This window comes from Strongylocentrotus purpuratus, unplaced genomic scaffold (genome assembly GCF_000002235.5).
Source record: "Strongylocentrotus purpuratus isolate Spur 01 unplaced genomic scaffold, Spur_5.0 spur5_scaffold_15, whole genome shotgun sequence".
In the NCBI taxonomy this organism is placed as follows: Eukaryota; Metazoa; Echinodermata; class Echinoidea; order Camarodonta; family Strongylocentrotidae; genus Strongylocentrotus; species Strongylocentrotus purpuratus.
The window spans coordinates 26298492-26315530 of NW_022145600.1; the positions used below are offsets into that span (position 1 = coordinate 26298492).

General features: G+C 36.3%; 1 protein-coding gene across 2 annotated transcripts in view; it reads right to left on the minus strand.

Moving 5' to 3' along the window:
- LOC105442316 (slit homolog 1 protein) overlaps positions 1 to 17039 on the minus strand; it is an 84628-nt gene that overhangs the window by 50496 nt on the left and 17093 nt on the right. For both annotated transcript variants that reach the window (XM_030985913.1, XM_030985912.1), the window contains exons 6-7: positions 3037 to 3108; positions 2384 to 2455 (exon numbers count right to left, since the gene is read on the minus strand). In XM_030985913.1, coding sequence (XP_030841773.1) covers positions 2384 to 2455; positions 3037 to 3108 — 144 coding nt within the window. The remainder of the gene's footprint in view (positions 1 to 2383; positions 2456 to 3036; positions 3109 to 17039) is intronic.

The following is a 17039-nucleotide window of genomic DNA, read 5'->3' on the forward strand; positions in this document are numbered from 1 at the left end:
AAAGAAGCGGATGCATACTCTGTAAGGGAGCTGCCGACTTTTGACAGATCTCCTGATCTCTAACAGCGTGTCATCTCAGCTATTTTATACTATTTCAATTCAATCCAGTTTAAAGAAATATTTCATTTCAAAGCACAAATAGTCGCTGTTTTCACGAAGAGACGGTAGTGAAAAAAAATTGCATTCACTTTGCGTTACGATTTTCCTCACTACCGTCACTTCGTGAAAACAAGGACGAAATATCCAATTGTACACTGCGCAATCTTTTTACCACACTAAGCCTACTAAAAAGGAGTGTAAAATTCTCTTATATTTCCATATAAATTTGATATACCGTAGATAATTGTCTGTCATCGTATCTTTTTATCTCGTCTGCCTCTGTTTGCCTTCTATCTAACCTGTTCTCTATATTTTTTCTACATTTTCATCTTTTACTTAATATTATTCTGAAGAACATCTCTTTATAGTTACATTAATCTAAAAGAAAATTGCAAAATCAAATTAGACACTGAATCTAGAAAATGAGGGAGAAGTACAATGATTTCAAATCCCTCTATCCGATTTGATAAACACATTTCCATAAATTTGTTTTTTTGTCTGTTTATATGTCCCCCTCTCTGTCCTATCATTTTAACCCTTTTGTATTTTACTTTCTCTTCTTTTTACATAATATTCTCTTCTTTAAAAAGTTGGAAAGTTGGATAGAGATTAGCCTCCATTGATTTTTCAGAAGTCTCCACAGCATACTAAAAATTGGGAGTGTGTCCTTGTCGTTTGATCTTACTCTCCCATCACTCTCATTATCATATCAATAATTCAATGCATAAATCCACAAATCGCACAAATATAATGTGCGAAGCCTCTCCCAGCTAAGTAAACAGACAAATTTGGCATCAGCAGCATCCTCGCATACATGTGTTCGGTACATTATCGTATCACATATCAGAGTGAGAATCACAGATTTTCCTCTAACTTTCAACGTCCATCATCAGCCGTTGGCACAGTACTCCATGTGGCCAAGCAGTTAGATTTGAAGCTATTCAGCATTGGCTTCGCACATCATTGGGAGTGTCATGTACCATTATATAGAACCTGGCTAGTGGTCTGCTGTCATATGCCGTTGGGAATTAAAGGCTTAATCATTAGAGCCTTGATGACACACTAACTAATATGCTGACAATATAGCTGGGTCAGCTGAATAATTGTATGTAGAGATGTAGCTGACATCTGGTACTTGTTTTACTTTTTGTATGTTTAGAGTTTGTAAACATCTTTGAACATGCTACCAACTTCATATCCTTGCAAGTTTCTTATTGCTTTCCTACATTCAAGACTGGTTGAAATTTGCAAGTAAACCAATGTTGTTAATGGTCATGAATTTGGTAAATATTTGTCTTGTGAACTATTGCATCTTGAAACATTCATATTTCAGAATGCAGTAATACACCGCATAAATATAATTTCAAGGCAGAAGTTAAGCCATTGCCAACCAATAATGTAGGCGTATGCTTCTACCTTTAAAACATGAATTTTAGCAGAGGCATATCATGGGCCCAGCCAATGAGGGGCCCAGCCAATGAGGGGCACTGCCACACTGGGGTCATGGGGGGGGGGGGGGTAATAATAATAGAAATATTGGGTTGATGAAATGGAGAGAAAAGGACACAGAGTGAAGGGGGAGTCATATGATCTTGTTTTCCCCGCTCCCCTGTTTCATCCTCCATCTTATTCTCATTGCACAGATTAAGGAGGGGGAGGGGATATGTCATCCCCTTCCATAGCCTATATATCCCCTGTTTATACCTAAGCCATTTAATGTCAGATAGACAGAGATTATCCAATTACTCTCCGCATTCCTCTTCACACCCTGTTCTTTTGCCTCTCTATAGCATTGGACCAATTATTCTTGTCTTCATCAATCAAATAGCAGCCAGTCTTTCTAGCCTTCAAGCATTAAAGGGGACCAATACTACAAACAAAAATACTCAGATTGTTCTAGGTTCCATGCCAGTACTATGATAAATGTATCAGCTTCAAATATTACATCTGCAAAAAGAAGTTTTAATACGTTCTAAATGGAGAGGAGAGCAACTTGTGAGGATCGAGACTCCAAATTAATTACTCATTATTCTTAAGTATGATTTGAGGTGTTCACACTTGTACAAGCATTGCTTTTTAGTGGACCCCTCTGTTTCCAATATGTATTTTTTACATTTGTTGTAAATGTTTATAATTGTTTTGTAATGTTTTGTTGGAAACATAAATAAATTGAATTGAACATACAACGTAGTTGTAAACAATCTTTCTTTCTTTCTTTCAATTCATACTAGATTTCCACATCCATTGACTGAAATTACAGATTCAAACAATTTGAAATACTTACAGTGAGTTGAGTGTCCTTAAACCACTGAAGGCATCTTCTGCAATGGTCTCTATTAAATTGTTACTCAAGTCTCTGAAAATGAAATTTGGAGAGAAAAAAAAAGATGTATTAATTATCAAATATTTTGTTTCATACGATTAAGGTGTACATGTAACATCATGACTTTTTCGAGTATTATGAAAACTAAATAACTTTCATAATAAAAAATATTTCATTAGGTACACTACAGTATAGGCATATACTTTAGAGAGACGTTTCACATCTGTTTTTAAGTATAAGTTGTCATTTTTACCACATTGTAAAGTTGGATAAAAATATTGAAATGTCATGCTTCACTATTATACATCATGTAAAGTGGCTTTTGCAATCAAAACCAATAATATGACAATTTTAGCTTTTATGATGGGAATGTATGGAAATGCAAAGGTTGTACGTTCGAGCCCTGCACCGGCACGTGTTATCCTTGAGCAAGGCATTTTATCTACAGTGCTCCTCTCCACCCAGGTGTTAATTGGTATCATACAGTAAGCACTTTGGTCAGTTAATGGTAAAGCACTCTTTAAAAAACCAGTATTACTATTACTATTATTATCATTATTATTGTAATTACTATCATCATCATAATTATTATATTTTGTGTCCTTCATACTTACATCCTCTTCAGTTTCTTGTAAGGTGAGAAAGCCCTTGGCGGAATCTCTGTGATATAGTTCTGCTCCAGTCGTCTGAAAGATATAAAAATGAAAAATAACAAAAGATTCAACTTCAAGTGTAAAAATTGCAAGTAAAACTATATCAATGTATGATTCCAAAACTAGAATCCTGCAAAAGATGGTACAATTTGGAAAGTAGCATCTTAGAAAACATAATCTCTAAGCACCACTGATACTGTTTGTATAATTTGATTTGATCTCTCTCTCTCTCTCTCCTAAATATTATTGTATAACTATTTTTTTTTTAATCTTACTTTGTAAACTCCATGCAATTCTGCCCTTGGACTACCATGTGGATTTTATAATAAATACCATTTCAATTTGATTCAATTCAATAATATAATAATGAATTATGAAGGAATATGTCATTTTACCCTTCCTTCAAAGCACAAACAGAAGTTTACTCGTAAGTGGTCAAATCTGTATTTCTTTCAATTTTAAATAGTTTTTTCTAGAATTATGTAAAGGAAAATTCAGATAGTTTTCAATCAAATCTATAGCAGGGCCCATGCACAAGTGGCCATTGAACCCTCTACAGCCATTGCGTGACTCGTCCGTATATTAAGAACGTGGATTGCAACAAGAAAATGCACTGGTTAAGAGTTGCCACATTGTTCTTTAAACTCCTCTCAAAGGCTACCAAAACACCTCTACATTCATAAAAGTTTTGCTCTGCCAAGATATACACCTAGATTGTTTAACAGGTGAAGGGTTAGAAATATATGATTGAGGTTGCCTTCCTCTTCTGTTTAATAAGCTAACAAAAAACTTGTCATAAACCATCAAACAATTTGCTTTATTCTTAGATCTGATGGATGGAGAGTTGGGGTGGACTATATAGCCCCCCTTTCCTATGAATATTCCCTGCTGAACTTGTCTCAACTCTCGCTATACAAAGGCTACGATCTGTGGAGACTGCTTCTGTGTACACACTGGTGTTGGGATTGACAGGTGTGATTCAGCATTATGAGAGCAGAGTAAACTTCCAAGGGATGTGAAGGGTATAAAAGTTGAACACAAGAGTAGCAATGTGGTAGGAGAGAGAGAGAGAGAGAAAAACAAAAAAGGGGGGGGGAAGAAATTGGGAGAGAGAAGAATGAAGAAGCTGAAGAGAAGGAAGAAATAGTACATGAACAGAATTTGAAAGAGATAGGGAGGAACATAAAGAACAGATGGGGTACAGAATAACATAAATTCATGAAGAAAAAATATTTTTTTAAATAATGATGGTGGGTTCTTGTATACCGCTCATGTCTGTCGGACTTGTGCACTCCTGGCGCTCCACAATATATAGAAAAACATACATCACTTATTATCATCAACTAATTGAGAGAACTGTTTACATGATTTACTTTATGCAGTTCATTATTGATATATCAAACCTACAGGTATTTTTTTAATGAATGATAAGATAATTTTCTGAGAAATTGTATACTGCTCAAAGAAAACTTGGCATATTGACATACAAGTTACAAATGTAACACAAGAGAAAAAATACTATTATGGATCATCCATTCTTCTGTAGATACTTTATATTTATCTCATGAGTTGTTGTGAACTCCGCAGGAGTAATCAACAACTCCACGGGATATCAGGTCAGGGTTGAAAGTAGGAAACCACATTTACGTGACAACTTTTCCAGGTATTCATCTCAGGTTCAAGTTTAAATTTCACTTAAAGAGTTCGAAATTGTAAACCTTTACGCTACCCCATCCCCCCTCCCCCCCCCCTCCCACCCACACCCACACACACACTATTGAGCATGTTTTTTTATATGCACTGTTACAAGACATGCTTATGAAAATATCTAACAGTTGCTAACATTGGTATTTTTTCCTCCGGTGATGGATTAGACTCAAAAAAATGAATAATTGAAAACAGCTCAGGGTGCTCTCTGTTTTTGAAATCATACCATTTTTTGTGTTCCTCTCTAAAGGAGAGCATACAGAAACTGTGGTCGGTTTTGCCTACCGTAGAATGTTTCTAAAACATAAGAGAGAAAATAGCCGGCTCCAACGGACTAACAACCAGGCAGAAATGTGCTGTAGAATTACTTTGGGAATGGCTCGAGGGGCTGTCGTCAAAAGCTGAATGTCAATATTTTTCCGCTGAAATATGAAAACATTTGGGTTTTGTGGAAAAACATTGGCACGATTTCGCCCCCTTCTCACAAAAGAAAGCCAGATTTTTTAAACAAAAGTGTAAAATTTTCTCCTCGAGATGCCAGGGGATTTTTAACATGAAGTTGCATGTGATAAATCATGTGTTGTGCAGTATCCATATCTTCGGTTAGTAACTTGAAGCTACAACTAGAAAAAAAAGTCAAGAAAATGTGTACAAGAATGTGAAACGAAAATATATGTTATGATCATTTCCTCAAAGGAGACAAATAAAAGATTTCCCTGAATTTATTTCCAATTCTATTCATATTTTGTGATTTTTGTGTGTGTGCAATAGGGATTATGTTTATATGATATGTACATTAAACATTATTTGGTATTATGTAGATATAGAATGAAAGTGAACATCACTGCTTTCCCCATTAAGATTTGTCACAGGCATATATATTTCATTTCACTTTCTAATAGATTTACCAGTGAAATGCAACATAAACACATGGCAAAAAAAAAAATGAGAATGCCAATAAAAACACTGCAATACATCTATGTACATACAAAATACTATGAATAAACTTAATGTCAATGACCGTGGGTAAGACCTTGCATAGCTTATAAGCTCAATCAGAATTTAGCCTAGGCAAAAATATATGAAATTAGGTCATCTTCATTTGCAAAATGGAGGCTTCACAATGTCAAAATCTGCCACCAAATTGAGACAGATATGACTTTGATTACTCCCCTAATAAATGGTCCATTCATGAAGATAGACATGAGATCCCATTTTAGTCAGACTGCACGGCTAGAGACATGATACCTAGTCAGATTGCTCTGCTATTGTCAAATTTCTCCCATTTCCCCCCATAACGATGCCATTTATGATCCTCCATCCCCATTTGTCCACAACGGAACTGTCATTTATAATTTCATCTGATTAAGAGTATCAATCTCCATTAGGCGCGACGTGGTATTATCCATTGTCGTAAGAACAAAGTGAATTTTTACTGCATTTTTTCCCCCTACTGGGCATCAGTGAATCAGCCTTGAGTTTCAGCATTGAAATCAATGTCAGTTGCAGGACAATGGTAGATCAATCGAAAAGAATTAATTTGTTTCCTGACGAGTAATAGCCCTTGACATTATTATGCTACTGCTATGTATGATGTATGATGTGCATGGTTCCATGATGTGTTCATGTACTAATTGTTCATACTACTACCTCTCTGTCTCTCTATTTTTACGGTTCTGTTACAACTATCTCTCTGTCTATTTTCAAATAAAATGCATGCTTTTTCTCTCTCCACCTGACATAAAAGACGAGTCCACGTCTGTAGGATTGCATTCCCTTGTTAATGAAATGTAAAAATTGAATTCAGATGCAATATAGGCAAGCATTTTATATTTCATAACAACCTCTTCACATGTAGAGGTGTCGTAGTCGAGTGGTTTAAGCACTTGACTTGAAACGCAAAGGTCATGGGTTCAATCCTCAACACAGCTCTCATGCTCATGCCCAGGCAAGGCATTAATCTATATTTGCCACTCCGTACCCAGGAGAGAAATGGGGGCCTGGCAGGATGACAAAAGCCTTTGTATTAATAGTAATTAATTGCCAAATGCCCTTTCGGCGACCTTATGGTAGGAATACTCCCCGGGGAGTGGAGATGGTGCAAATTGTGCATGATTGAATCTGATGACAGGGGTAATAATATCTTTTAAATGCTTAGAAGCAGTATTCTGTATTAAGCGCTTTATATCCAGATTATCGCAACAGCATATCCCCACTTGAATTTGAAACTGTAATTCCTTGCTTATATTATGATATAAATCCAATCTGCAAAGATCCATTATGATCCTGAGCATGCATACACAACCCTACTTCTGCACCCCACAAATGCAATTGGAACAAAAGAATGTCAAAAGAAACGTTTTCTAAGACTTGAAAGACATGTTTCATTAGCATCCCCAAGCGACATTTGAAGAAATTCGCTGGGATCCAGGCTAAGCCGACGAGAGAACCGTTTGAGCAGACCGCCGTAATAAGATTTAGAAAGCAGATAGCTTAAATGCACAGACAATGGGCAAGAACAACAACTGAGGCTTACAAAGGGGTCATAATTCATATTGGATTAGGATATATCAACTTGATTTGATTAATATCAATTTTCTATCGGGATTAAGAGTTGGTTTAGGGGCATGAATTTCAATAAATAAGATACTTCTCATGTGAGCAAAGAAAGAAAGAAAGAAAGAGGGGGTCCGTATGTTTTTTGGGCAAATGCAATTGGGGGAACTTAGCTTTCTTGACTTTATGTGACAACTTATCTTGCCATCACCCCATCAATAATTTCCAAAGAAAGATATCTCAAGTCAAATGTTAGAATCTTATCCAATCCATACTAATTCAACGAAAGCAAGATTTCATATACCGGGTACATGCATTTTAGACATTTTAAGTTCATCCTCTATAAAGTGTGACTAAATTTGCATAACAAGAAGTAAAGGTGTATCTACCTTAAAATGGCCACTGACTGAAAATAAATCAATATTATTGCTTTATGTGGTAACATGGTATTTTAACTATAATTAAAAATATATAGTCAGGTTAAAATTGCATAACAGAATCAGGATATTTCAAGACTGTGATTAATCAAGGAGAGAAAAGCGAGTGTAGATTTAAGTTATAAAAAATACAACAGTTTTGACATTTTCCCAGTACTCCACATCGTTCACTTTCTCTTTCATCAAAGTACTTTGATCCTTGCAAGCACCAAATTAGGCCTGTTTTCATCAGCTCGAATTTGCCAAATAACCCGCTATTCCAACTATCCTGTTCCCAAATTAGGCAGTTAATTTCTGTCTTCATCAGCCCGCAGATGCAGTTAGCGTGATATTTGGTCGGGAAAATATCCCAAGAAATTTTGGTCTTGTTTTCAAAAAATTGTGCTATTTGGTAAATAGCGGGCTAATTTGCGCCCGTCTGAACTAGTTTGTAATGAACGTATCGGTCTGGTGAGGACGTAATTTCGAGCTTCTGGATAATATCTCAAGTACGAAAATAGCCGGTTATTTGGCAAACTCGAGCTGATGAAAACAGGACATTTTATGAGAATTGGTATTGGACCTGACCTTGGTCCCACCTCATAATGATCCACATGGGGATAATATATCCCAGAGAGTTTTCAGACTTTGGTCTAGGGCCTCCTTGAAGATGATATATTGCTTGGGGGTTGTTGGTTAATTTGGTAGTTTTAAGAACAGAGGTGGTCAGGAAATGGTTTCCCAGCCATTAGGAACTATTGGTGACAATGACCCCCTTATATTATAAATACATCCTTACCTCAACACAATTTTTGTTCACCATCTCCCCCCCCCCCCCCTCCCCCACCCATTTTGTTTTCCATTTGGTATCTCCAATGCAATGCTTGATTCCCGGGTTATTTTACTAAAAAAATTGAAAATTGAAAGGGTTTGTGTGCTAATGTATGACTATGAGAGAAGTTTAAAAAGACAATTTCAACAAAAAAAGTGAAACTCATTTCAAACGTTTTATCAACTAAAATCATCACTCCAAATGCAATCTAAATATTGCCCATTGAATTTTAGGAAAATGCATACAGATAGGAGCAATATTTAAAGCCCAAAATGATGTTCAGTAATGTAAGACAACACTTGACATAATGTTCTCAATTATTACTCCAATTAATTAAAACATAATTAATTCCTACATTCTCCCTTTATGACATAACTACAAATATATGTGGAAAGTACAAAGTGGAAATTAATATAATCTTGATGTCAGGCAATAAATAAATCAACGTTTTCAAACTTGCAGGTATACAGCAAAGAACAAAAAACAGAACATATACAGGAGTCAGATGTTACCATTTTATACAAGAATTTACCATACACAAAAATTTACATACTATACAAAAAGTGTCACCACTTATGAAAGGATCATTAAGACACATATAAATGTCCGTTACATTGAAATGTTACATACAGTATGCACCATGGCTGTGTGAGAGCTACGAAGAAAACGCCAGTCTTCTTCAGAGCACTCAAGATATAGACCAAGTCAATCGACAAGAAATTATTCTGGCTTTTAATTGTCTTTTCATGATCTTCCATGCAAAGCCAGGCGCAATTGGGCCACAAACAAACCAGCAATTGGTAGGATCTATGAAGCATGTAATTGGCCGTCTGCAGATAGAGATAAAGCCATGGCGGTGTGGAGTGAGCAGTCGAGCCCACAGGTCTTGGATTTCGGCGAAGTTTCTCATCGGGGTTTACGGAACAGGAGCAGAGATTTGGAGTGACATGTTGGAAACGGCAGCAAGGATTTCTTTGGATTTTGTTTGTCTCATGAGAAAAGCATTTAATGCCACTCTTTTTTATGGAACTAATCACCGATATTATGATCTGCTATGATCTGCTCAGAAAAGCTAGGCATCTACCAGGATGCATTTTTATAACTGATTATAGATGTTGAATTTGTCAATAATTACTTTAGGACAGCAAAAATCATTTGTAACTTTAAAGTTTCTTTCCTTGATATTTCAAAGGATGGATATTTTGAGGGAAAGTGTCAGGAGAAAAGGATAAACATATCACTTTTAATTATCATCCAATCTCACAATAAAATGAACAAAAAAAAGGTCGATTTATTACAATTATATATGAGTCTCTCCATGCCGTTCCAGTGTAATTTGACATGTTGTCAAATAAAAAGGTAAACACAATATGATAAGATCTGTAACATGAGCCATTTCAAATTTGTTTCTTAAAACAAAATCGAAGGATAAAATCTCGCCAGAATACTTCAAGCATGAAATCATCATTACATTTACCCCCAGGACAAAAAGTCTTGGCAGGATAATTTTCAGTTGGCCTACGAGAGCATCAAGGTTTCAATGATTGACATCAGATGATAATGATAATGATAGCAAAACATTAGGCAAGAATTCCCTAGAAGTTCTACTCTTGAATCACAACAAACACAACAGATACCTTACACAACAACATGTGATTTGAAAAAGTGTCATATCATGTACTATTGTCTGATCGTATTGCCTCTGAGAGAAAACATGTCACGTTTGCTCTAAAAGTCTAATGCGTTTATCTCAACTTTCCTGTTTTATGAGTTGGCACATTTACTGATACATTTACAGTTCATGTGAACCTCAAGCCAGATAATGTTCTTATGAAATGTATTATAACTGAACACAACTGCAGAAAATAGTCAATGTTCTTTGAGTTAATGAATCATCAGAAGAAGAAGGAAAAAATATAATAATCTTGATTATTAAACAAATTAAGAATTTTTACCATTACAAGATTTCTCATCACTGCCTGTTTTGCTTATAAATTTCAAATCCTAAGTCTTTTTACCCTCTCTCCTCTTCATACTATCTTTTTTTCTGAAACTTCCTTTCATATCTCCTCTAACTCCTATGTCCATTTTTCTTCCACTAGTAACTCAACATCTACTACTGCTAGTGCAACCCCTACTTGTGGTACCTGTACAATTATAAATACCCATTTTACATTTCTCCCACTTTTCTATTCTCAACTTCATATTTGTTCCTATAAATAAAGCCACAACTGCCAAGCTAAATATTAGCTGGAAATATGAATATGACTTAATGCCGTCTTAACAGGTAGCAACACAAATAATTCCTTCCATTAAGACCTTTTAATATGACCTTTGAATATAACCTTACAAAAGAGAATAAACAAAGAGGCAGTTTGGAGGAGTGTTTTCAATTTGACCTCATAATTGGTTATTTCCTTGAGCAGACCAATTGAAACTGTTGAAGCTCTAGATACAATACCTCACCCTAAGACATGTCACTCGAGGTCATTGACCTCTCTTGACATCATTAGAGCCTAATAAATACAAGTTACACATCTCCAGTAGATGACAAAACTGATGAAGTTCAGATAAAGGGCACAGGGGGGGGGGGGGAGTAGGAGGGAGGGATGAATAAAGAAAGGTACAAAAAAAAAAAAGATAAAAGAAAGGAAAGGTGGACATATTGTCTCCTTAGAGCCACAAGAGCATTAAATTAATGCCCTTCTAACTATTTAAAGACAATAAAAAACAAGTAAATTAATTAATTATGTGCAAAACAAGAACGAGTGAGAGAAAGATGAAAGTGTCTTGGAGAGAGAAACAAAGAGAGATAGATCAAGGAGAGTGTTCAAACCTGAGACATGAGGTGAAAGATAAAGGCAGAAGAGTGAGAAATAGAATACAAAATGAATTCCACAATTAATTGATAGGGTAGAGGCTTTAATCAGCAACAACAAAAAGCCAACAAAACAAAGAGGAAATGTCTTACAGTGCAAAACACTTGAAGGAAAATGAAAAGACGGATGAAAGACTATTTCAAAGACCAGTGGTTGATGAAGCAGAAATGACAAGCAAGAAAAATGAAGGAGAGATGGACAAATAATCCAACCTTCCTCCCGTAAATAGAAACATCACTCCAAGTTCAGACACCAGAAAGTGACATCTAAGATGTTCTCTCACTTGACCATAGCTTGGGGGAGTTTGACCTACGACCCTGATAATATACACAACATTGTTTTCAATTTCACTCAGCTCAGCTCCACTGAAGGCAAGGGCAGAAACTATGCTGAGGTCACATACTTGTCTAGATGTCACACTTCTTATCTGATCCAAGTTTACTCCCATGAATTTCGAAAGATTCCACTTCTCTCTTCGCTACTTTGTATTCAATTTTTGCTGTCAAAAGACACTGTAACAGAGTACGAAGCCAATATACCTTCACTTAGGTTTGCTGATTTGACGTGATATTTTGATGGCAGTTGACCTGTCAATTTTCATGTAATCTATAGCTCTATTAGTCTATTTGAAATTTCAAAGTTAATCATAGTACTTTAAAATCTAACCTCAAACTTTTTCTGAGGCTCTGATTTTTTGGTTTGCTACATGTATTAGAGAACTGTTTTATTACTTAATTTGTTTGAAGTGCATATTTTTTAATTTATTGCTTGTCCATAGGCCTACAATGTAAGAGGAAACATCATCCAGAATACAAATTTACATCATGAATCTGAACTTTTTTATAGCAAGATAGATCTTCACTGAACAAAGAAGGAAAATGAAGTATTCATCAAACAATTTCTGTTGACAATTTTTTCTTCTAATATTCCCTACAAAGCCATAAACATCAACGTCTATACATGCATAACTCCCATACATGATTTGCAATAGCACTCAATTTACATTTTAAGAAAGATAGTACAAGGAACAGCCTTCCCCCCCCCCCCCCCCTTTTGAAAAAAAAGGGGAAACTGTCACATAAATTAGTAGACTTCATCAGTTAAAAATGCCAGGCTTCTGTTGCACTAACAAGTGGGTCAGAGAGAAATAAAAGCAGTCTGGCACCAGGGAGAAATAAATAGGAGCGATTGGAGTGAATGAACTTTTTTAAAGAGATTTTATGAGCGGAAATGGAGGTAGAGAGGTAGAGAGGGAGAGAGGGAGATAGAGAAAGAGAAGGAGAGAGAGAGAGAGAGAGAGAGAGAGAGAGTCAGGGGGGTGTAAAGAGAGGAAGGGAGAAAAGAAGGAGAAAGGAGGGAGAGGAGGAGACGGAGAATAAACATTAAGGTAAGTAAGGCAGTGAGTGCTCCAAGCATTATAAATGAAAAGTATAAATAAGGTAGGAGAGAGTGGGTAGAGAAAGAGAAATGGGCAGAAGGAGACCGTACTTTGGAAGAATGAAGGATACAAAAGAAGAGCTAGAAACACAAACAAAAAGTGGAGAGAAAGTGATCACAAGAACAGAAGAGATGGGTGATATAAGTGAAAGAGAAATAAGGAAAAGGAAACATACCTTGTATAAAGAAGTGTAAGAAAAAAAGAATAAGAGAGAGAGAGAAAGAGAACGTGTGATGGATAGAAAAGTTGGAGAAAGAAAAAGAATGGAGAATTTTTACTCTACCAAGCCACTGATCCCCAATGAGTTGAAGTCCATTGAGAAAGACCGCTACTCCTTTTTTTTTAAACTTGTGAAAGCCGATAAAAACCTACGGTCAGAAGTGCCCCTGGACATTGGACATTCCCAGTCTCCGGAGAGAGAAAATCGGCAACAAAAGAGGGGCTAGCAATAGGGGGCACTGTCCCATCACGGGGCTATGAAAATTAATCAAAATGTGATTGGGGGGGGGGGGGGTTATACAAATTTGATAAAAAAACCTTCTTTGCAGATTTGCGTTCTTTCTTGGGGGATATGCTCCAGGCGAAACAGATGGGGCAAGTTTAGGAGGTCAAAATAACTTTTTGGACTTGACCCTCTTTCTTCAATGTCTCCTCTCCCCATGGATCTATAAATAATTGTCGAGAGTCGATCATTTTTCATTCATTTTTCTTTAAAAGATTATTATTAAAAAAAAGTAGAGATTTATCGATGCAGAGGAAATTGGAATCTTCATGTTCATCCAACATTCCAATCTCCCTTTGAAAAGCATGATGTAATGAAACTTCAAAAGACGGAAGTCACCAATGAAAGGATATCATAACTCATAACATCGAAAATAGCCTGTATTCCTTAATCCCATTCAATTCTTCCTGTACTGCTTTTCTGCTCTTTCAGCATTTGAAAGAAAATGACAAAGCCGATCCTGGAAATATAGATCATGATAAAACATCATGAAGCGAACAGGAAATTACATCAAGCGACTGGGACAGCGTCCAACACGCTATTTTAAAACAATGGGGATCCTTTTCTTGTCACGAGGGTAAAATTGCAAAATATTTAATGTTTTAGCATTTTCTCTAGACGTATTGTGCATATGTAATGTATTTCCTCATACAAAAAACAGAATTCCTTATAAAATATTTTAACCCTTTCAAAGGTTTTTTTTAAAATATCAAGACTAAAATGTTTCCTTTTTTTTTTTTTTTTTTGCTTCATTGTTAAATTAAAGTTAAAAATTAAAAATTCAGAAAAAAAAACATAAACAGAAAGAAGAAAAAAAATACATAAAATCAAAGTGTGCCATTTTGACAATTTGTCTTTTCTTTTCTTTTCTTTAAGAGAGCTGCATAACATCTTTTTATGAACACAATGTCACAGTTCAACAATTCTCGATAAAATGTTATCCTGCTAAGAAAATATTTCTATGACTTTAATCAGAGTTGAAATAACAAAGTGTCTTGACCCCATATGTTGCTAACACTTCTAGGAAATTGATTTCTATGATTCAATATGCTGCTGTTGATGATACAAATGATGAACCTTCCAAGTTTTATACTGACAAGCCAACATGTGAGTCACTTACATAAGAGGATGATGAATGCAGGAAATCGTAAAAACTATCACATTATAATGTAATGTTCAACATCAACTTGGGAATACATTTTTTGGCGTTGCTCATCTATGACAAGCCATGGTGTAACTTTACGTTACAGTTACATTACAGGGATAAATTTGAGGGGAAATAGTGAAAACTATGACATTATGCTATATTATTTATCCCCCAAAAAATGGAGATTTATTCTTTGGAAGTCCTCTAATACATCATCTGCTCCATATTCATAAACATGCTTTGAAGTCAACTCATTACAATATTCATTACATCATACACATCCTCATTGAGACTTCTCTTTGCTGCCTTGTAAGTACACACCCACGGTGCTAAACAGAAGTTACAGAACACTAAATATTTCTTCTAAAAATATAAATGATATTTTATACCTTCATAAAATCAGGTGGGTTTTCCTTTAAACTGATGGAAATGAGGAGTGATGTCATAGTTCATGTAGTGACGCTATGAATAATTTGTACTTTTGATTGTCACTCATACTTTCGGAACCAAACTTCTAGGGTACTCTTGTTAACAGCCCCCACCCCTTCATATGATTCTCCAATTGTCAACTTGTTTGAATTCTTTCTAAAATGATGAAGCTAGTTTCAAAATCAGACTACTAACATGCTGATTGTGTCAACTGTGTTTTCGGTCATCTTTTGTCAAAGTTGATTACTTTTCACATATCAAAACTTCCTACATCATTCCGGGATCTTTTCCTCTTTTTCGCTCTGTCACACTTCTAGGAAAGACGGTTGCCTAGCTCACACTGCTGTTCCCCACAGTTTCAATTAGAAATGATGGAAGAACATGAGTGTCAAGTTTGACAGGATAGATGGGAGAATCCATAAGCGCTTCCGCACCAACCCCAATCGCAACTGTGGCAACTTGGAAGTCCCACCCACCGGCCGAGGGTACACATGCTGTTTGGAGGGACAGGTGCAAGTTTGCCTTGTGGAAACAAAGAACAACCCTCCTTTCTCTCTATTCTTACCCAATATTGCCATTTCCTTCTGGGATATCAAAACCAATTTGCTCTTACCAAAATTATATACACACCGAGCAAACAGGCACTCAAGTTCACGGCCAAACACTTTGCCTGTGACTTGTCAACAGTTGTTCCCCAGTCCTTCTCATTTCTTAACAAATTCAAGAGAATTTTCGATATTGACTGACTTTGCTCAGCTTTTCCACTACAACAAGATTCAAGACAATTCCCTTTCCTATAATTTTTGGTGGATTTCAATCAATTTGCCTTGTGCTAATCTTACGATTTGTATTTTCCTCCAAATCGTCTAATTCCCAGGAATATCACTGCTCCCTTGAAAAGAATGAAGAGGAAATATTTTGGGGGCTTGTTCAAATGTTTTCACAGTTGTTCAAACCACACCTGGTGTTTGGAATTCTCAGGTGAGCTCCAGGTATACAAAGACTCTAACAAATATGTCTACATCATAACAAAATCAAGTTTTACATTTATTATTTCTCCAATCCTGTTTTCTGTTCACACATTCGTTTCCTTCGTAATATTCATGACGGATCAAGTTCACAAGTGCAGGAAATTTCTAGCTGTTCTTGGTAATGGAAGAATTGTGTTCTTGGAAAAAGTATTTGAACAATATCTTGTCAAAAGATGTTAATGAAACACTAGAGCCAATCCCTGCCAATTAACCCTGCAAGGCGGTTCATGCCAGAAACATTATTTATACATAATTCTACAGGTGGTCCATGATATAACATTATGCATCTTTTTGTATTTATTCTTTCCATCAGCAGTATTTACAACCGCTGTGTTGGCTCAGTCAGTAGAGCGTCCGCCTCACAAGCAGGAGGTCGTGGGTTCGAAACCCGGTCACGTCATACCAAAAGACGTTAAAAGATGGGAGTTGTTGCTACCTTGTTTGGCGTCCAACAATAAGGGATAGAGAAACGTCGATCTGGCGCTGCTCAGTGGCTGCCGGGCTCACAATCAATTGGGCAAAAAGAATTTCTGGTTCGGTTCAATAAAATTTGGAGTGGACTTTAATTAAGGTTATTATTATTATTATTATTACACAATATCTTAAATGATGTTGCCCCTCTGAGAGCCAGAAGGGTGTAACTCTTCAGTACCCAACAAAATATCATACAAGTTTTATGCCCTTCTGGCCATTGATAGATGGATGATGAATCTATCTGCTGAAGGCCAATGTTAAAGGGACAAGGGTGATGTCTCTTTGGAGCCAACAGGCATTATCTCATATGATTTTACAAAGAGTTAATTAATGCCCTTTTGGCTCTAAGCAGTCAATATCTTGTTTCTCGCTTCAAGCAGATGAAACATGCATTTGATAACTAGAAATTAATGAATGAATGAATGAAAGAATGATGATGGAGGGGTGGATGGAGGGAGGGATGGATGGGTGGGTGGATGGAGGGAGGGATGGGTGGGTGGGTGGGTGGAGGGAGGAAGGGAGGGAGGGAGGGAGGGAGGGATGGAAGGGTGGG